We start from the raw sequence: 21,317 nt of genomic DNA, 5'->3' as shown, positions 1-21,317 counted from the left end.
GCCTTCTCGTGGGAGGTCCGGAGGCTCAGGAGAAGGGGGATCCGGAAGACGTGGAATCCTGCCGGGGTGCCAACAGCACGCAATAGTTTCCGGTTCTTCACCTTCTCATGCTGCAACGTCCCCAGCTGACACTCTGCCCCAGGAATGTCCCTGCCCTTGGGTCACTGGGCGGGCATGGCTGCCACAGGCCGGGCACGATGGAGGCTTCCCTCCCCCAGAGGCCAGTCGGGAGCTGCGTGACAGAGCTGGAGTCGGACGTGGGCTTAAATCCAGATGCCAGCCTCTTTGTTCTTTTGTATTTTGGGTCAAATGAAGCACTCTGAGCTTCGTTGTTTTTTTTGTGTGTGTTTTTTTTGTCTGTAGAATGGAGACTTTAGTTCCTGTCTCATCAGGGACTGGTGCAGTAAAAAATGAAAGCGTGTGTTACACTCCTTAGCACGTGGCAGGCTCCAGTCCCGTGGAGTCTTTGCTGTTCCTCCGTCCCCTGATTATAAAGACCCGAGGAGGCTGGTGCCTTGCCGTGGTGACTTCTTTCGTCCGCGAAATACGTATGAAATAGTAATCGTTTATCACATTTCTGTCCTTCTTTCTTCTCGAGAGAGAAAGAGAGAGTGCAAGCAGGGGAGAGGGACAGAGGGAGAGGGAGGGAGAATTTTAAGCGGATCCCATACTCGGTGTGGAGCCCGACACAGGGCTTGATCCCGCAACCCTGGGGTCATGACCTGAGCCCAAACCAAGAGTCGGATGCTTAACTGACTGAGCCACCCAGATGCCCCCACTTATCACATTTCTTAATTGTTAGATACATTTCTAATATTTCCCTGATAAATAGATGTGTATTCTTTCCTGCATATAACTTTAGCATAAGAGGGAATTTTAGCTAAGTTGCTTCCTCATACAACCAACTCAGTTCTTCAAGGAATTCGCTTATCCAAGCTGTTAATCCATGAGAAAGACTGTATATTTTACATTTGAGAGAGACAGAGCATAAGCAGGGGAGGGGCAGAGAGAGGGAGACAGAATCCAAAGCAGGCTCCAGGCTCCACGCTGTCAGCACAGAGCCCGACGTGGGGCTCGAACTCACGAACCGCGAGACCGTGACCCGAGCTGAAGTTGGACGCTTAACTGACTGAGCCGCCCAGACGCCCCTAGAAAAACTGTGTAAAACAAAGGAACCCTCCAAAAATAATGCTAACAGCACGGATTGGAATCTGTGCCCGTGCAACAAACCAGAGACGCATTTCTGCAGAGTTTTCACGCATGTAGAGTGTGGTGGGAGGAACCCAACAACAGCCAGAAGTGCAGTTATGAGTGGCTTCCTGAGAGTCGCGTGCTTGGCTTTCTAGAGGTTAATTCAGGGATGGGAATTCTTTAGAAGGAGGCATGATAAGTAACAGGGCTTCTGTTATCTCACCTTCTGCAGCAAATGCCGAAGAGCCAGATTCTGCCGTGTGCAAGCCACAGCCCATTCTACGGCTCGCGGACCACAGGAATGCATTATGGCTTCCTGGCCTAGATCTTCTGGCACAGGTATAATTTCCCGCCTCTTTGGTTAATTAAAGCCACATACCTCTTTGCAATGCAGATAGCCCCTCTGTCAGTCATGCCAGGACACGGTGGCCTCACCACACAGGAGTTTTCATTGAGTGACTCCCACTCCCGAGACCTTCGTGTCTCTCAGGGATCAGTGATACACACAGTAAAGGTGAGGCTTAACGAGGTGTGTGTCAGGCACAGAGTGCCCCAGGTGGCTAAATACACTGTTTTCCACATTCTGATAGTTTGACGTTCGGCCTTTTGTGGCCTACACAATGTCAGTACGCGATGGTTTTAATAAATGCGAAGACAGCTTACCCGCTATCAAGACAACCTCTCAGTAGCAGAAGAAATAATGTCTTGAGCGAGAGAACATCCTGATCCTGTCATTGGCTCTGTCCTAGGGTCATGCCAGGAGCAGGGGAGCCATGCGGCAGGAGGGAGAAGAGGCTTACGTCGGCCCTACCTCCGTCAGAGGCAGATGATGCAGCCATCATATCTGGAGGCTCACGTCGCAGCACGGCAAGCCAGGAAAATTACTCAAATGCTTGCGCCTCAGTTTTCGCATCAGCAAAATGGGGATGATGATAGTGTCTACCTCACAAGGTTGTTGTGAGGACCGCACGAGTTAATATGAAACAAGATGCTGGTGGAGTGGCGATAGTTTAATATTTATGTGCTTCTGCCTGTTACTTACAATGTCAACGCAGTTAGGTGTTGAGGATGGATGAATTTAGGTGTTTTTGGGGGGCTGGGCAAGAGCGTAGGTTTCTTTTACTTTTCCACGGAAGCACTTGGTGTGTAGAGCTTCGTGGGTAAGTACAGGAGGCCACAAGCCAGGCTGCTGGGCTTTAAGTTCCAACCCATGTTCAGAGCCTTAGCTAACCTCAGAAAGGTGCCTGCATGCTGGAAGATTCCGGGCTCAGTGGAGAGCAACAGCTGGAAAATTACTAAGCATATACCTTAGCCTTTGCCACAATGAAGGCGCTTGTTAAACACCTCAGGCTTTCCATTTAAGGTTCGTTCAAGAGAAGATGATGTTCTAGGACTCAGAGGTTCACCTTAGGCTAAGGGCAAAAATCAAGATAGACCCACAATCACAAAATGGAAAACAAAACCTCTGCAAGCTCAAGCTGATCAGCCAGTAATTTAACTGCCGGTCGGAACAGAGCCAGCGCATCAACAGCATACCATCCACAATGTCTAACGTGCAAAGAAAAATTACTAATGATATGAAGGAACAGGAATATGTGACACATGGTCAGGGAAAAAAGTCAGATAGAAAGAAACTCCAAGGTGCCTTCGTATTGGAATTGGTAGACGAGAAATGTAAGCCAACCGTTAAGCTCGAAGACTTAAAGGAAAGGATTGTCATCTTGAATGAACAGATGGAGAATTGCAAGAGAGAAATAAAAGGCTGTAAAAATAAGCAAATTTAAACTCTACAACTGAAAGGGCACCTGGGTGGCTCAGTTGGATAAGCGTCCGACTTCGGCTCCAGTCATGACCTCACGGTTTGTGAGTTCGAGCCCCGCGTCGGGCTCTGTGCTGACAGCTCGGAGCCTGGAGCCTGCTTCGGATTCTGTGTCCTCCCCCTCTCTCTTCCCCTCCCCTGCTTGTGCTCTGTCTCTCTCTCTGTCTCAAAAATAAATAAACATTAGATTCTATAACTGAAAAACAAAATATCAAATACAAAAAAATATACCCACACGATAGACTTAAGAGCAGATTGGCATCAGTGGGAAGAAAGGTAGGTAGACTTAAATACTGACTAATTGTAATTATCCAATGTGGAAACTAGAGAGAACAAGACCCGGGTGACTTGTAGAACATAATATATATGTACTTGGAGTATCCAAAGGAGAGGAGGGAGAATGAGGCAGAAAAAATATTTGAGGAAATCGTAGCCAAAATTTCTGAAATTTGGTTTAAAACATATATCTGTGGATTTGGTGATCACAGTGAGCCACACAGCAGTTTAAGTACAAAGAAAAACCGAAAAACACCCAGACCCATTAGGGTGAAACTGAGGAAAACCAAAGTAAAGAGAAATATTTAACAGCATTCAGAGAATATGACACATCACACCCAGGAGATCAACAATTCGAATTTCTGATAACAGTTAATGAGAAATATGGATGTAAGATGACAGAATAACATCTTTAAAGTGCTGAAAGCAAAAATATAATCCAGAGTTCTATATCCAGCAAAATGTGCCTTCAAAACTGGAGGTGCTGAACAGACACTTAAAAATCAATCAAAGGAGGGGCGCCTGGGTGGCTCAGTTCGTTAAGTGCCTGCCTCTTGATTTTGGCTCGGGTCATGATCTCACGGTTCGTGGGTTTGAGCCCCGTGTCAGGCTCTGTGCTGATAGCTCAGAGCCTGCTTGGGATTCTCTCTCTCCCTCTCTCTGTCTCTCTGACCTCCCCCTGCTCTCTCTCTCTCAAAAATATATACACATTTAAAAAAATCAATCAAATGAAAGCTAAAAAATATTTGTTGCCAGCAGACCTGCACCGAAAAACATGCTAATGAAGTCCTTCAGCTGAAGGGGAAATGACAGCAGGTGGGAGCTTGGATTGGCGAGAGGGACATCCTGGATGGGTGTAAAGTACTTAATTCCCTCCACCTAGTTTCTTTAAAAGACAAATGACTATTTAATACAAAAATAATACCACTTTTTTGTGGTGTTTATAACACCACAGAAATGTAAAATCCATGAGGAAAATGTAAAATCCATGAGAAGAACATAAAGGACAAAGGATAATAAATGGATTCTATTTTTCTCACATTTTAGGTAAAATAGTACAATATGAGCTCTGTGTCCACGGTGCTAAGTTGAAAATACTATTGTAATCCATAGATTAAGACAGAGGAATCGTTAAAAAGACAATACAGGAATCTAAATAAAGTAACAAAAAGTATTGAGTTAACCCAAAGGAAGGCAGGAAAGGACAAACAGAAGACTAAAAGAAGAAATGGGGTGATGGGGAACAAAGAGCAAAATGGCGGACCTAACACAACTGTCTGAATGACGCATTTAATGTAAACGGAGGAGAGGCTCCAATGAAATGGCATATGTTGTCAGATTGAATAAGAAAGCAAGACTCAACCATGGGCTCTGCACAAGAAATGCGCTTTAACTATAAAGACATTTTCAAGAAAGCTGATGTGACTCTATTAGTAACAGGCCAGGGAGCCTTCAGGACAAGGAGCACTTCCGGGACAAAAAGAGGCATTTCATAATGATAAGATAACTAAACAGCTGGTCACACCAATCCTAAATGTGGGCACATCTAACAGCGCTTCAACGTCCACGCAGCACAAGCCGACAGAACGGAAGGGAGAAATACAGAGTTCCATGACCACGGTGGGAGGTTGTAACACCCTAGGTCAGTAACTGATGGGACATGTGAACAACAAAAAAATTTAAAAATGAGCACGCAGATCACAGAACAAGAGAAAATATTTGCAATACGTATGTCTGGCAAAGAACTTGTGTCCGGAACATATAAAGAACTCTTGCAAATCACAAGACCAACCGTGTAGTGAAAAGTAGGCAAATGCCTTGGACAGATATTTCAAAAAAGAAGTTATACAAGGACCAGACGGTCACCAGAAAATGGCGGCTGTAAAGTTGTGCACAGTTTCCAAAGCTTGCACTTAAAATGGATTAAGGTCTGTGCATTTCACCGTATATAATTTTGACCTTGATAATAATGGTGCAGGAGGGCCAAGAAGAGAAGGACCCAGGTGACCCCGGCCAAGCCACGTGACTCGGTGGCCTTGGGCAAGTTGCTACCCCTCTCAGGGCCCCAGTTTCTTTATCGGTAAACGGGGAGGGGATGGCCTCCTCGCGGGGCCACTGTGAAGGTCCAACGTACGACACAAAGAGGCGAGACAGCTGGTCCGAACGAGGTGCCCTGTTAAATCCCTTAGTGGTCTTTCCTCCCCACCCACCTTCTTCCTCTCCCGTCTCCCAGCTCTAGACAATTCTCTCTGTGAATTTCTGCAGGACAAGCGGGGGAGAAAGGGAGAATGGGAAATGTTCTGACCCGACCTACCGCTGGGGACCACGAGGCCGAGAGAACAAAATCCCATCACGATCACGTCCTCCCTATGGCTGCCAGCGTGATGCGGAAAAGGCACCATCCCCTTGGGCAACTTTATGGGTAACCGTGCCTCTGAGCCCCCGAGGGCTGAGGCACAGCTCATACCTCACCCCAGGTATGGGGTCGCCGTGCTGCATGGACACCTTCCCATTGTTAAACCTGGCTTATCTGGGATGCTCACAACTACGAGTGAATCGAGCAGCATAAAGACGACCTCGAGGTAGTCCACGAAATAAAAACAAAACCCTGTGAAGTTTTAAAACTCAATAGAAATATTCGGTACCAAAATGTTTGAAAACTTGCTAATCCTTGTCTGTATATATGCATGTTTTCTATCTATCTATCTATCTATCTATCTATCTATCTATCCATTCATCCATCTATCACCTACCTACCTACCTACCAACATCTATTACCACCATCACTCATATCCAAATTATATCCGAGACTCATCGCTTTTAGGGCTGACAGAACACTTCAGTACCATTTGGTTTGACTGGTTCATTTTGGTGATGTAAGACAGAGACTGGGGGAGGTGGGGAACTTATCTAAGATCACAGAGCTGGGTGGTATATGGATCTTTTAGGAAACCCTATCCTCCAGCCAGATATCATGAAGCATTTGCTGCCCCCCCCACCCCGATAACAGTGTGTGCGTGTGTGTGTGTGTGTGTGTGTGTGTGTGTGTGGCGGGGGGGGGTAAATGTGTGTGGGGGGTAAACGCTCCTGCAGGTTCCTCCTTGTTACCTGTGTGAGAAGCAGATGTGCCCAAGGAACCGGGCCTTGGCAGTTCACGCCACATGTGGAAGAATATCCCCCCAAAGCGCGAATGACTGATGCCATTATCGAAGGGAGGTGGGCCGGAAATAGAAATTGTGGCTTTCAATTTCAACGACGCACGCAGGCATTTCAGGAAGGACTCCTGCGGCAGGAGGAGGCCGGTCTGGATGACACCGAGGGTGTTTATGCAGAGAGAGCAGCTGTTTCTACCTGTCGGAGGCTCGGCCAGAGGCAACGACGAACTAATTTATAGGAGGGCGCGACGGGGGAGTTGAAGAGAGATGTGCGTGTCAGCCTGAGGAAGTCATCTGCGAGGGTCCGCGCTCGCTGGCTTACGGAAACGAGCTGCAGGATTTGACACCGTGATTTGCACAAGGGAGGAGTATTAATTAGGAGCCAAGAACTGCGGTAAATACCTTGGAGACCATATGCAGCATCATTTGGAGGCCATCTTTGCCGGGGTATTTCCCGGCGATGTTGGCTGCGGATAAGTCGAAGAGGTTGGCTCCCGTTTCGGTGCAGATAGCATGGACCAGCATCTTCTTCCCTACCCCAGATGGCCCTGCCAGCAGCAGGGATTTCACCAAAGGAGCGTTCTCGTGCACTGTTGCGGAACCTAAAAAAGTCAGAGGCACGGGCTCTAAAATCCCGCTTCAGCGGTTCTTAGCCCCTCGAGGCCGCCCCTCCACTGCGTGACCCCCGGTTTCTGCAACAGGGAAGTGCGTGTCCAGAGCATTTCTACCCGGAGGCCCACCTTCTGTCTTAGTTGGGCTGTGACACCTTTGATTTGTATGTCAGGGCTTGAGGAGGGGCCAGAGGGTCTCGGTACATGGCTTCCCTGCTGCCCCTCACCCTAGAATGCCTCCCCCCCGCCCCCGCCCCGGCCCCAGCTCATCATTTTAAAGGACATTCCTGCAATAACTCACCTCCGGCATTTTTTTAGGGGGGGGGGGCGGGTGTGGATTTCTCTGCTTGTCAGCATTCTTTGAACGCTTGGGAAAAAGAATGCGGACACACAGCCGCTAAGGAGGGCTGAGAATGTTCATTAGTGATCCTCAGAAGGGAAAGGGGGAAGCTTCCTCGTTCTGTCCGAGGTTCTAGCCTGTAGCAGGGGCAGCCCGACACTTGTTGCAGTGACCCGAGTTCCATGCAGGCATCAGAGGCCCCCACACTGTCCGTCTCCCCCGGGCCAGAGCGGGACTCGGTTTGACCATCTGCTGTGGTTCTGAACACGCACGGAGAGCACGCTGGCACTAAGTGATTAGACCACGAACGGAATGAATGTGATCAAACCATCTCCTATCACGTGACTTTGCTTCAGTCAACCTCTGGGCACTTTTCGATCAGCCGTAAATAGACCCATATTGCAATTATTATTGTGCCTTTTTTTTTTTGGCCCCTGTGTCATTGAAAAGATACAGGGAATTTACCGAGTAACCAGAAACATTGTTTTATGGTTACTTAACATAAACTTGGAAACCAGTTTTGAGCAAGTTCTGTTCAAAATGCAATTACAGGGGCACCTGGGGGGCTCAGTCGGGTGACCGTCTGACTTCGGCTCAGGTCATGATCTCACGGTTCCTAAGTGTGAGCCCCACGTCGAGCTCACTGCTGTCAGCATAGAGCCCCCTTCACGTCCTCTGTCCCCTTTCTCCCTGCCCCTCCCCAGCTCATGCTCTCCCTCTTCCAAAAAAATAAATAAATAAAATGCACTCACATAAGCACGTGTTATTGGTGGTCAGTGAGGGGTACGGTAACATAATATGATAAAGGAAATGCTGTTTGTCATGCTAGGAGAGGGACACCATTCCCGGGGTGGTCCGTTCAGCACCTGGTATTGGGGGCTGCTGGCTGGGGGCTGGTGGGGTTCCCATGTGGAAGAGTCAGGGATTGCTGCAGAGGGTTATGGCCAGGACGGGAGCTAAACCTCAGTGGATGTAACCAGGATGGGAGGCAAATAGTGCTGAGATCCGTGTGAGCCACGGAGGGTTCAGAGAAGAACTTAATCCCACCTTGGGGGATGGGGGGCTCAGGCCTGACTTCTGGGAGAGGGTGGCCTCGGAAGGGGCCGAGCTGGACCGTGTAGAGACGGGGACATGTGAGGCGAAGCCAGGCGAGGGGGGGCCCTGTAACTGCAGGCCTGGAGTGGGACTCGGGCAGGTAGTTCTTACTAGCAATGGGGCAGGGGACAGCAAGGGGCTGGGGAGGGAGACTGTGGCCAGCCCTGGGGGTCCCTGGAAGGTGGCTGGCGGCTGCAGGTTTGCTAAGGTTGCTGGCTGAAGCCAGGGAGCAGGGAGAGGTCTTGGAAGGGGTGGAGGGAGGACAAAACGGTGCTGAGGGCGGACTCTGAGGAGGGGGCAGCAGGAAGGAAGCCGCAAGGATGGGGGAGACCCAGGAGAACATGTGCTGCTTACTCTAGGGAAGCAACCTGCTAGAGGAAGAGGGTGGTCACCAAGGTCACTCAGGGAGGGGAAGGCGGTGGTTTGGGGAGGCGTCTGCAGCCGGGGCTGGTCCCTGGACAGCCCATCCGATGGGCGGGCACGCCTGCCACGGTGTTCACGGCCCTTCCTGCTTATCGCCTTTCAGTGGCAGTTTTTAAAAAATACGTAGAATTCCCAAGAGACAGAGACGTCCAGGCTTCTGTGCATTCACCCTTTCCAACTCTCAGAGGATGCGAGAATCACAAGGAGGCCAGTGTTCCGTGCCCTTCCTAAACGCAGCTCTGTCACTCCCTACCCCTGGACCCTGAGAAGGTTCCTCAGCATCCTGGAAAGGCCCACTCAGCTGCAAAAGCGGGGACCGAAACGACGTGTGTAAAACTCGTCAGCATGACGTTTCTGCTCCGGGAGCGCCGCCCCCCTTCCTTTTCTCCCTCTGTGTTCTGAGGGACAGTAATATTTCTGGGAGGGTGAGTGGTGGAATGTGACCAGATGCGTCCTGGGAACTCCCTTATCTGCCCAAGGGGCTTGGAAAGCTCACACCTCACCCCGGGATCCCTGGCGGAGGCTCTGGGTGCAGAGAGGCCTCACGGTGGGTCCTCAGGGCCTCTGCAGTGGCCCTATTGGCCAGGTCCGGTGGTGACCTGAACAACGGGCCCAAAGAACACACTCCCTCTTGTGACTGGCTACTATTTTAGATCCATGACATTTAAATGACGCTCTCGAAGGCAGATCTGTGAGCGTACTTGCCTGTCTGGCCTGTGTGTGCCTTGTACACACACACACACACACACACACACACACACACACGGGTCACGAGGACAAACCCCTGCCCGTTCTGGGGCCCGGGGAGGTCGGCAGCCCATGGGGACGTCAGGCTCCTCGTTGACAAAAGGGGGTTCGGTGGCACGCTTCCCGAGCCCCCTTCTTCCGATGCTTCATTGCCAGCTTGCAGGCGACATCTATCCCCGTGTATCCTCGAGCCACGGGTCGAACATACCTCCCCTCATTTGTTAGGAGACCCGTGAAAACAACGCGCTGCTCCCTGCTGTCCTGTTCTTGGATCACAGCACGATGAAGCCGGAAGGCTCGAGACGTTATTTGCAGGGGCCTCGTAAGTATGGCGTGTTTATCTTGTTGGCCCCACATCAGGCTGACCCTCCAAGTATACATGCTTATTTAGGACGTAAATTTTATGTGTGAAATTTATGTTGACTCCCCCAATCCCATTTACTACTTCTGACAGAGGAACGAGCTATTTCTTCCCAGTACATTTAAGTCAAGGTGGAACAATATTATAAGTGCCTAAACCACCCCCATACCATTTATTTATTTATTTATTTATTTATTAAAAAAAAAATTTAGAGACAAAATGAGTGGGGGAGGGGCAGAGGGAGAAAGAGAGAGAGAGAGAGAGAGAGAGAGAGAGAGAGAGAGAGAATCCTAAGCAGGCTCCAAGCTGAGCTTGGACCCCAACTCAGGGCTCCATCTCCTGAACCGTGAGGTCATGACCTGAGCCGAAATCAAGAGGCGAAGTGACTGAGCCACCCAGGCGCCCCTCCCATACCATTCGAAAGCCAGTTAAATGAAACATGGTTTCTATTTCGGAATTGTCATCAGAGCAAAGCCTGGCTGGGGCTCCGACCTCTGCCCCGGATGACTCAGGTCGTGCACATAAAAAAAGTCATAAAATAACAACAGTTAATGAGAGCAGCAGGTTTCTCTGTTGACTCGCCTGCACCTGTCGGCACACCGCAGGACTCTGGTCCGCCGGTCCGAACAATCATGATCGAATCTTAGTTAGCCGTTACAGCGGCCATCAGTGGAAACCGGGGGAGCCTTGATCCTTCGGATCCACGAAATACACTTTTCACTGACTCACCAAAGGCCGGCTTTGTGAAGGACCTCGTAACGGAAGCCTATGTCTAGAAGGCAAGCCTGATGTTAGCCCTTCGTCTAATTTGATTAATTTTAATGGCAGGTGCCGGCTTCGGCTTTTATCTCTCCGGATGACTGCCGACAGGACCTTCAGCCCAGAATGTCAAGCAGGCACCCCAAAGCGGTGCCGGCGTGTGCTCTCCGGGGCACGCTATCGCAACAGAGAGACCCTCGGTCAAAATCCTCAGTAGGAAGAGTTCAGCCAGGAAGATGCTACCCAAGTCACCAAGCAGGGCGTCCCTGCTTCTAAGAGAAGCATAACGGGGCGTGCAGAGTCTTTACCTAGAGGCAAGATCCCGTACAGGGCGATGAGCTGTCTCACATCCAGGAGGGAAGGCATGGGCTCTATGGATACCCGGCGAAGAGTGGTCCCCAAGTAACTGTACTCTCCTGGGGGGAAAGAGACAGAGGATAAGGACCTGGGAGGCTGTACTGCTCTGAGCCGCATCAGTTTGGCCCTGGTGAAACTAACACAGAATACACGCTCAACATGTCGGGGCAAACACAATGGTGTTATGGAGAGTCGTGATGAAGAACACCTCTTTTCTCGGACGGAGGCTTGAGAAAAGCCAGGCCTCCCGGCTGCAGCGACCGGGGAGTCTCTCGAGTCTGACGCTAACCCCCTCGCATTTCTAAAGATTACCTTTGCATGTTGAACACGTGAGGTGGCACAGAGGTCCAAGATGCGGGACATACAAAGTGTGCAAGAATGTGGTGGCTTTTTATTCGGTTTCTAGGCGGAGCGACTGTGTCTAACACTTGCACAAACTTTAAAAGTAAATTATTTAAGGCCAACGTGGAATTTGTACTGCAGCAGGTGTGCATCTGAACTGAAACGCAACCCTTGGAAAGGAAGGAGTCTAATTTAGGACAAATAGAAACATCTCCTTTGGAGGGTAATATTCATTTACATTTTTATCATTTGCAAAGGATTACCAAAGGAATAATAATAGAAATAAATCTTTACAGGTTTAATTAGAAGGCATCAAAGGTCTTAATTGTAACTCGCCGTAAATCTGAAGTGTTATCTTCTAACTAATTTGGATAAGGTCACCAAGAAAATTAGTTTGCCCGTCTCCATTTGTCATGAGGAGGGACCTTTACATGCTTGTGCGGTTCTCTCTTGATGTGTACCAGTCTGAAGGAAAAATATTCAGTGCATGAGTCACAGTGTCTCGATCGTTTTTGTCTCTGATATTTGCTTTCGATAAGAAGTAAGGATCTTGCAGAGCTCTGCATGTGATATGCGTGTATCAAATATAATGCGTTTTACGTGTGTGAAGGAAGAGAAGCTTTAGACAAGCATTTTCGAATGCTAAGAAAATTAGAATGAAAACCCAGCTAATGATGGCTGTTTTGTTGTGGAGGGCAGGCTTTCAAAGCTTCCATGTGACAAAAAGTCCTTGGCAAGGACAGTGGGTATTGGTGGAGAGAGTGAGCGATAATGAAAGCTTCTACTGCGGCGTCCGATCCCCATGTTTTTTAATGAGCAGGTAATAAATAGAAGAGTGGTTAATTTCGCCTTCACTAGAGCAGGAAGAGATCCTGTAGCCACCATTAAACCCAGTGCTTATTGCTATAAACATGACATCAGAGGTGATCTGAAAGTGACCCCAATTTTCCTGCTTAAATAAATCCACATTAATATCCAGATGCACCACATTTTCTAGAACCTCACAGACTTTATTCAGACACATCATATTAAATTGAATTAGTGAGGGGCGCCTGGGCGGCTCAGTCGGTTGAGTGATCGACTTCGGCTCAGGTCATGATCTCACGGTTCGTGAGTTCGAGCCCCGCGTCGGGCTCTGTGCGGACAGCTCGGAGCCCGGAGCCTGCTTTGGAGTCTGTGTCTCCCTCTCTCTCTTTACCCCTCCCCCACTTGTGCTCTGTCTCCCTCTGTCTCTCAAAAATAAATAAATATAAAAAAAAGAATGTTTTTCCTATTTATAGTTTATTGAGACATCTCTAAAAATAGCTGACTCCGTCAGGGCCGCACACGGCACCATCTCCCAACGACAAGGATGGGGACACGGGCTACGCGGTTAAAATTCAGCGGTGCTGACTTGTTTATGAACGTTACGTTGGGCGCGGGCCACCCAGCTTCCGGAACGAGGTCAGCAGACAGACTGCTCCAGGTTGACTTTGTGTTGCGACAGGCCGGCCAAGACCGTGCACCTGCTGGGTTATCACCTGTTCTGAAGCTTTGGGGGGGGCGGCGTTTCATATGTAAATATTTAAGTCATACCTTCCAAGATGGGACGTGGAGAGCCTGCTGGGCGTTCTCATCTGTAGGGCAGGCTCTGAACTCCAAGGAGAGTTTGAGAAACACTAACTCTGACTTTGGGTCAATGTTTTCCCCAAATGCAGTTATCGAACCAGGACGGGACAGGAAAACTTAACTTAGGGGAACATTAATTTGCATTTGTTCTTCCTGTATTTGGCCCTTAAGCAGTGGCCACCCTTTCGGTGCTCTGTGCTTCTGTGACGTGCACTGGTGGGGGGAGGGCCACAAAGACACCATGAAGTCATCAGCCCTCCGAATGGCAACCCCTGAGCGTGCCAGAGACGGGGCGAGAATGCCACCACCACCAACAGCAGGACACTCTAACTCTGTGCCAAGCACGGCCCCAAATGTCATCACCCAGTTCATTAAACACTCACATTGATTTGATGGGGTTGGAGCTGTTAATGTTCCCACAATTGTGGAAACTGAGGCACAGAAAGATTACAGAAAGGACACGTATCCTTCAGAAGGTGAGGGGTAGGGGAGGAGATGTTTCTGTCTTTCACATTTTTTTTTCTCTTAAAGCCACATGTGCTGACTTTTTAAAAATGTTATTTACTTATTTTGAGAGACAGAGCGAGAAAGGGCATGCCTACATGTGCGGCTACGGGGGAGGGCCAGAGAGAGAGGGAGAGAGAGGATCCCAAGCAGATTCCCTTGATCCCACGACTCCAAGATCATGACCTGAGCTGATATTAAGAGTTGGACACTCAACCGACTGAGCCACCCAGGCGCCCCTTCTGTGTTGACTTTATTCATTCTTGCATCATTATAATTTATTTTCTAAAATGATTTTTTTTCTTTATTTCTACTATTCCTTGAGTTTTGTCATCTCGTTTCTGAGTTTTTCTAATTCCATGTTATGTATTCTTACATTTCGTCTGTAATTTTCTTTTTTTTTATAAAAAATATAATTTATTGTCAAATTGGTTTCCATACAACACCCAGTGCTCATCCCAAGTTCTTAATGTACATTAGCTTGCTTGAAAGAGTGGGCTCCATTTACGCCTGCTTTATGGGGCATGTCTTTAAACAAAAACAAATTATTTTTTAACAAAAATTTTTTTTTAACGTTTATTCATTTTTGAGGGACAGAGAGAGACAGAGTGCAAGTAGGGGAGAGATACAGAGAGAGGGAGACACAGAATCCAAAGTAGGCTCCAGGCTCTAGGCTGTCAATACAGAGCCCGATGCGGGGCTCGAACCCACGAACTGTGAGATCATGACTTGAGCTGAAGTCAGACGCTCAACCAATGGAGCCACGCACGAGCCCAGGCATGTGTTTTTGTGATGTTCATTTGTTCCTTATTCTTTCTTTTTGCTAGAAACTTTGCATGGGCTTTCACCCTGGACGTTTCCATTCCTGACATTTATGTGAGTAAACATTTCCATACTTTTAGAGGGAAATTTGGCTCAGGATAGCTTTTGAAATGTCACAGAGCCCCCTCTGTGACATGGTGTGCTTGTTTTGAGGTTGGCAAACTGGCTCTGGCTGTGGTTGCCGGCTTGGCCCCCTGTGCATCCCCGTGAGTGCCTGCGGCTTATTTTGGCATTCGTCTCTTCTGTGTCCCCGGCGGCTTGTACTTTGGGGGTGGAGGGGAGACCTCGTCACTTAGTTTTGATGTAAATGTCTGTGGGTTTTTGTTTTTGCTCCCTGGCTGCCATTTTTTTGTGGGGATTTGGGACCATCCGCTGCCATCTTTCAAGCTAAAGATCGCAACTGGGAAAAAATAAGGAAAACATGGAAAAAGCCCTTGTGGCATTTGACTGATTTTGTTAGACTGTGTCACCATCATTTGAGGTTACTCTTAAGTGTCTGACTGCATTCACTTTGGCCTTAGGTGTCATAAAGATGCTGCCCGGAAACTGACAGAGAGATCATTGTAAAGACGGATAGGAAATCATCAAGAGGAGAAATAGTTCCCTTAATTTATTCTTGGAGACTCTGCCTTGTGCCACTGTCTAAACTCTGGAAATTCAGTGATGAACAGAAAGACACCATGTCACAGGAGAAAGCAGACAAGAAGTCAGAGATCTCAACAACAAGTAAAGAGGCAGGGTTATGTTAAAAACGTCATTTTTTTGTATTAATGGAATTAACAGAACACAATCAAGGGAATCTAGGAGAAATCCTTTGGTAATCGAACAAGAAATACACAAAATAAACAGAAACCCAATACACATTTCAGTATATATTCTGGTAAAATTCTTATACTATTAGGAAATACAAATGCTCCCCCAAGCCCTCTTTCTTTTCTTTCCTTCCTTTCCTTCCTTCTCCTTCCTGCCCTTTTTCTTTCTTTCTTTCTTTCTTTCTTTCTTTCTTTCTTTCTTTCTTTCTTTCTTTCTTTCTTTCTCTTTTCTGTCTTCCTTCCTTTCTCTTTCTTTCTTTCTTTCTTTCTTTCTTTTTCTTTCTTTTTCTTCCTTCCTTCCTTCCTTCCTTCCTTCCTTCCTTCCTTCCTTCTTTCTCTTTCTTTCTTTCTTTCTTTCTTTCTTTCTTTCTTTCTTTCTTTCTTTCTTTCTTTTTCTTTCTTCTTTCTTTTTCTTCCTTCCTTCCTCCTTTCTGTTTTTCTCTTTCTTTCTTTCTCTTTCTTTCTTTCTTTCTTTCTTTCTTTCTTTCTTTTCCTTCCTTCCTTCCTTCCTTCCTTCCTTCCTTCCTTCCTTCTTCCTTTGTCTTTCTTTCTTCTTTCTTTCTTTTTTCTTTCTTCCTCTTTTCTTTCTTCCTTCCTTCCTTCCTCCTTTCTGTCTTCTTTCTTTCTTTCTTTCTTTCTTTCTTTCTTTCTTTCTTTCTCCTTTCTCTCTTCCTTCCTTCCTTTCTTCTTTCTTTCTTTCTTTCTTTCTTTCTTTCTTTCTTTCTTTCTTCTTTCTCTCCTTCCTTCCTTCCTTCCTTCCTTCCTTCCTTCCTCCTTTATGCCTTTCTTCTTTCTTTTTTCTTTCTTTCTTTCTTTCTTTCTTTCTTTCTTTCTTTCTTTCTCCTTTCCTTCCTCCCTTCCTCCTTTCTTTCTTTCTTTCTTTCTTTCTTTCTTTCTTTCTTTCTTTCTCTCCTTCCTTCCTTCCTTCTTCCTTTGTCTTTCTTTCTTCTTTCTTTCTTTTTTCTTTCTTCTTTCTTTCTTCCTCTTTTCTTTCTTCCTTCCTTCCTCCCTCCTTTCTGTCTTCTTTCTTTCTTTCTTTCTTTCTTTCTTTCTTTCTTTCTTTCTTTCTCCTTTCTCTCTTCCTTCCTTCCTTTCTTCTTTCTTTCTTTCTCTTTCTTTCTTTCTTTCTTTCTTTCTTTCTTTCTTTCTTTCTTCTTTCTCTCCTTCCTTCCTTCCTCCTTTATGCCTTTCTTCTTTCTTCTTTCTTTCTTCTTTCTTTCTTTCTTTCTTTCTTTCTTTCTTTCTTTCTTTCTCCTTTCCTTCCTCCCTTCCTCCCTTCTTTCTTTCTTTCTTTCTTTCTTTCTTTCTTTCTTTCTTTCTTTCTTCTTTCTCTCCTTTCTTCCTTCCTCCTTTATGCCTTTCTTCTTTCTTTTTTCTTTCTTCTTTCTTTCTTCTTTCTTTCTTTCTTCTTTCTTTCTTTCTTTCTTTCTTTCTTTCTTTCTTTCTTTCTCCTTTCCTTCCTCCCTTCCTCCCTTCCTCCTTTCTTTCTTTCTTTCTTTCTTTCTTTCTTTCTTTCTTTCTTTCTTTCTTTTTATCTTGAGAAAGAGAGTGCACTGAGGGGTAGAGAGTGGGGTGGGGGGGGGGCGGGAGGAAGATAGAGAATCCCAAGCAGAGTCTGCATTGTCAGTGTAGAGCCCAATGCAGGGCTCAAACCCACCAAGTGTGAGATCATGACTGGAGTAAAAATCAAGAGTCGGATGCTTAGCCGACTAAGCCACCCAGGTGCCCCATGTGGCTTTATTTCAAAGGGATCACATTAATCACTTTTTGATCAGAGGGAAATATCAATCTCCTTGTTCCTACGGGGCAAACGTAGGTCAGTGTATAACATCAGAATGAATAAGATGGAAATTGATTATAATACAATAAAAAAGAGAGAATCCATGTTTCTACACTGACAGCACAACAATTTCAAAAAGGGGTAGGAAGGAAATTTCTTCCTAGAGGAATGGCACCTTCTAAACATAGAACAGAAGACAGAAATAGAACATCCCCATTTTACAGCTACCCTATCGATAGCTGCAGCTATCGACGTAGGCAAAACTCATCAGTGGTTGATAAAACCTTTAAACCAGTTGGGGACAGAATCTCCAGAGCCTCAAAGACTCCCCCCTACAGGCTGTTCATTAACTACCAGGGGGAACATGAAGCTTGACAGTGGAGAAATCTGGGGAACAGCACTTTGGCCAGTGATGAAATGTAACGCCCCCAGAGACGGGACATGACGGGCCCTCATCGTGCAACTCTGAGGACACAATATCACCTATGAAGTCTTCCTACCAAAAACAGTCTCCCCCGAATCAAGTCATGAGGAAACCCATCAAACCACCTCTGTTGAAAAACAGTCTGTAAAACAGCCCAGACTCTGACAGGGTCAGCGGCGTGAAAGACGTCAGGTTGGAAGGTGTTCCAAATTGAAGGGGCAAAGATATGAACACCGCATCCACAGTCCTTGACCGGATGTTGGATTCAGAAAGACAAAAACTTACGAAGGCATCACATCTCAGTGACGCCAAGTTGTCTGAGTGTGATTATCCTTTCGTGGTTATGTGGGAGAATGGCCTAGTTCATGGCATGTGCGAGAAGGTGAAAATCATACCTGCGTTAGGGTGCTGGCATTTCAAATAGTTTTAAGCTTTAAGTGTGTTTTCAGGTCATCGTGTTGTTTTTTAAAAATTAAGAGAAAACTTAGTTGAAGATGCTGTCAGCAAATGTCCCTCCTCCTTCCCTCCAGTGACCTGTGTGGCGGCCCCTTCTGGAAGGAATTCCTCCCGTAAGAATTGTGCGTTCAAGTTCCAGGTGCTGCCCCCTGGGGCATTTTGTTTCAACACGAAAATACGAACAAGTCTTCATTTCCTCAATATAGCTTATTCCAGACAGAATGCCGCAAGGAACTTTGCGAGTAGGTTCAAAAACCTCCCTCCACCACATGAGGGGGGAGAGCTGGACCTATTAGCTCACGGCACGGAATGAATTCAAATCCATTCCATTAGCCAAAAATCTACTCCGAGCCTTGGGCCAGGTTTTGGTTTGGGCAAAAACCACCAAGGAAACCTAATTCCAGCTGTTGGGACCTCAAAACCCGAGGGGCGACACATGTGACCCAGACATGCGTAATTCCTGGTGTACCTTACCGATGTAATCGGAGAGGTTAACGTTCAGAGCCCGGATCAGCAACCCTTCTTCCACCAGCTCCTTGTACAGAGACTCGATGGTCCTGGCGACAAAGCAGAGGAGCTATTCCATGAGCAGACACGTAAAGTCAGCATTTCTGTTAATCATCACATATGCAGAGAACTTTCACCAGACCTATTCCTATGCACATTTGTGTCTATGCAACTAAGCTGGTGTTTGGAAACATTGCTACAATTGAGGGACACATCAGGCTTCGAAAGCAATACTTTTGCTCATCCACATGCACGTCGGACGTTTCCCATTAATAAGAATTATATCTGTGGGCATCTGAGACCAGCTACAGCTTCTGCAGTCTGCCCTTTCATGAATCCTTGGGACGGCACAAATATGAATTAGAAATTGCCCTATAATAGCAGTGCAATGGGCCCACGATTATATATTCAGTTAGCATCTGCAAGCCACAGCAGATCATTAATCCTTTGTGCAACTGATGTTTCCTTTTAACCCAATAGCATAAGACTTCAAAAGAAATACCTATAAAGAACAAAGGCTCAGAGGGGAACTAATTCTATTCCAAAAGATGAAATGTCTAACGCAGTGGGGGTGATGATTTTTTAGGAGGATATTATACTTTTCCATAGTGTTTACAGATGTCAACCCACTACTCTAACAGGGCCTTGGGCATACAGCCAGTGCACTGGTAATTTAGACTAATTGAAGAAAAAAATCAAGACAGTATCCCACTTAGTAAGTGAACGTCCCAGTGAAATTAACTGGGGCTTGGCTTATAGGAATTCAGGTAGGTCAAGCTCACATATTGAGTACAGTCCTTTGAGATGTCTCATCTAATCCCTTTTCATTTCTAGAAGCTTTATTCTTTAGTTCTACCCTAGTCTTTCTTTAGAATGAGGAATTGTAAATATAACTATATTTAACCTGTTCTTTGTTCTACGATCCAGGTTAGGGTGATAAAGAATTCTCAGTTATATTTAAGCCAAATACCATTCGGATACATGTTAATTCAATGACCCCAATCTTTGACTGACTGCAATTTTGTTCTTTCAAATATATTTACAATAGTGTTTAAATGAAAAGTGTTTAAAATTCTGCTGTGAATTAAGGCTTAAGTTGTAATGGTACTTGGGATAACAGTATCTGACCTGTATCAAGGAGGCACTAACTGTAGTTTTCCAACTAGAATACTTATTTGATATAAACATATAATATATGTATAAAATGTTTAACGTAACATTGAAGATTCTCCAAAACAATCAGAACAAAATATATTAAGAAGCCCGGGACACAAACCCGTATTTCGATCTCTCCAGTGAAACGAATTCTGTTATGGAATAAAAAAACATTTTCAACTTTAAACCTACCTTAAATATGGTAAAAACACTGGTTTTGGGTTTACATTAACTTCATGAGAGAAACGGAAGTTGTCTTCCTGTGTCTTGGCAGAATTAGCCCTAGTCTAGAGACACAGGGTTGTCCAAAATTGAAATGAAAAATCTTCCAGGAATGAGACAACCAGCTCCTTCTGTGCTTTCGTGTCAGGGCTCCAGGCACGTGCACCAGCTCTGGCCTCCACTTCCTTCTGGATGGTTCTAAGGGCTTCCTTTCTCATGGGTCTTCTCTCAAACAGAGTTTGGGAAGGTATCCCTGCTACCCAAGGGAGGACTAGGAAACACCCCAAACAGGGAGCAACACGTAGTATCCGTTGACTAAACCCACGGGAAGGAAGGTCTTCCTTCAAAATGATTTCTGTTTCTTTTAATGTTTATTTATTTTTGAGGGGGGGGGTGGGCAGAAAGAGACGGAGACTGAGGATCCCAAGCAGGCTCCGTGCTATCAGCCCAGAGCCCGATGTAGGGCTCAAACTCACGAACCTTGAGATCATGACCTGAGCCGAAGTCGAACACTCAACCGACTGAGCCACCCAGGAGCCCCTCAAAATGATTTCTGACATTCACTTATTAGGTATCTAATTTAATTCAATTTTACTTTTATTTGCTTATTTAACTGAAGTATAATTGACATATAATATCCTACTAGTTTCATATGCATTTCGTAGTGATTGAATATTTACATACGTTACAAGATGATCGCCATGATAAGTCTAGGTACCATCCATCACCATACGAAGTTAGTACAATATCATTGACTGTACTCCCTGTGTTGTATGTTACATCCCCGTGGCTTATGTATAATTGGAAGTTTGTACCTCTGGATCCATGTTACCTATTTTACCTGACCCCCAACCCTCCCCCATCCGGTGACCACTAGCTTGCTTCCCGTATCGATAGTCTGTTTCTGTTCTGTTGCATTTGTTTTGTTTATTTTGTTCCTTAGATTCCACGACATTCCTTGGAACTATCTGAAAACCTAAGTCCTATTTATTTCCAATGTTAAAGCACCGAAGGGCCATTTCAGCTTAAAAACGAGCATTTAAAATGAATCATGAAGGGGCGTCTGGGTGGCTCAGTGGGTTTCAGCTCAGGTCATGATTCACGGTTTGTGGGATCGAGCCCCCTGTTGGGCTCTGCCCTGATGGTGTGGAGCCTGCTTCGGATTCTCTCACCCCTCCGTCAAAATAAATTAATAAATAAGCTTAAAAAATAAAATGATTCATGAGTATCAACATTTGGCCAGTGGAGCTCAAGGAAATGGAAATATCCCTTGATGAGACAAATCCTCTTCCTTTCCTTCAATGAGCATTTAGGAAGTGCCTCAGTGGGTGGGGCCCAGGACAGCGCAGGACACAGGAACTGTCTCTGCCCTGAAGGGGTCTAAGTATTCCCTCAAAAGTTGGATCAGGATGCTATTTCTTAAACAAATTCTTAAGAACCTCACGATTTTAATTTTTATTTTATTTTGTTTTGTTTTATTTTATTTTAACATTTATTCCGTTTTGAGAGACAGAGAGAGACAGCATGAGCGGGGAAGGGGCAGAGAGAGGG

The 21,317-nt window shown here is 46.2% G+C and overlaps 1 protein-coding gene across 2 annotated transcripts in view; it reads right to left on the bottom strand.

The window, feature by feature from the left end:
* IQCA1 (IQ motif containing with AAA domain 1) overlaps positions 1-21,317 on the bottom strand; it is a 153,308-nt gene that overhangs the window by 30,022 nt on the left and 101,969 nt on the right. For both annotated transcript variants that reach the window (XM_058700248.1, XM_058700256.1), the window contains exons 13-15: positions 18,357-18,439; positions 11,086-11,193; positions 6,844-7,043 (exon numbers count right to left, since the gene is read on the bottom strand). In XM_058700248.1, the coding sequence (XP_058556231.1) occupies positions 6,844-7,043; positions 11,086-11,193; positions 18,357-18,439 (391 nt within the window). The remainder of the gene's footprint in view (positions 1-6,843; positions 7,044-11,085; positions 11,194-18,356; positions 18,440-21,317) is intronic.

The sequence above is a fragment of the Neofelis nebulosa genome, chromosome 2 (assembly GCF_028018385.1).
Source record: "Neofelis nebulosa isolate mNeoNeb1 chromosome 2, mNeoNeb1.pri, whole genome shotgun sequence".
In the NCBI taxonomy this organism is placed as follows: Eukaryota; Metazoa; Chordata; class Mammalia; order Carnivora; family Felidae; genus Neofelis; species Neofelis nebulosa.
The sequence above is the reverse complement of the archived record's forward strand: the minus strand, read 5'-3'. Positions and strand labels throughout refer to the sequence as shown.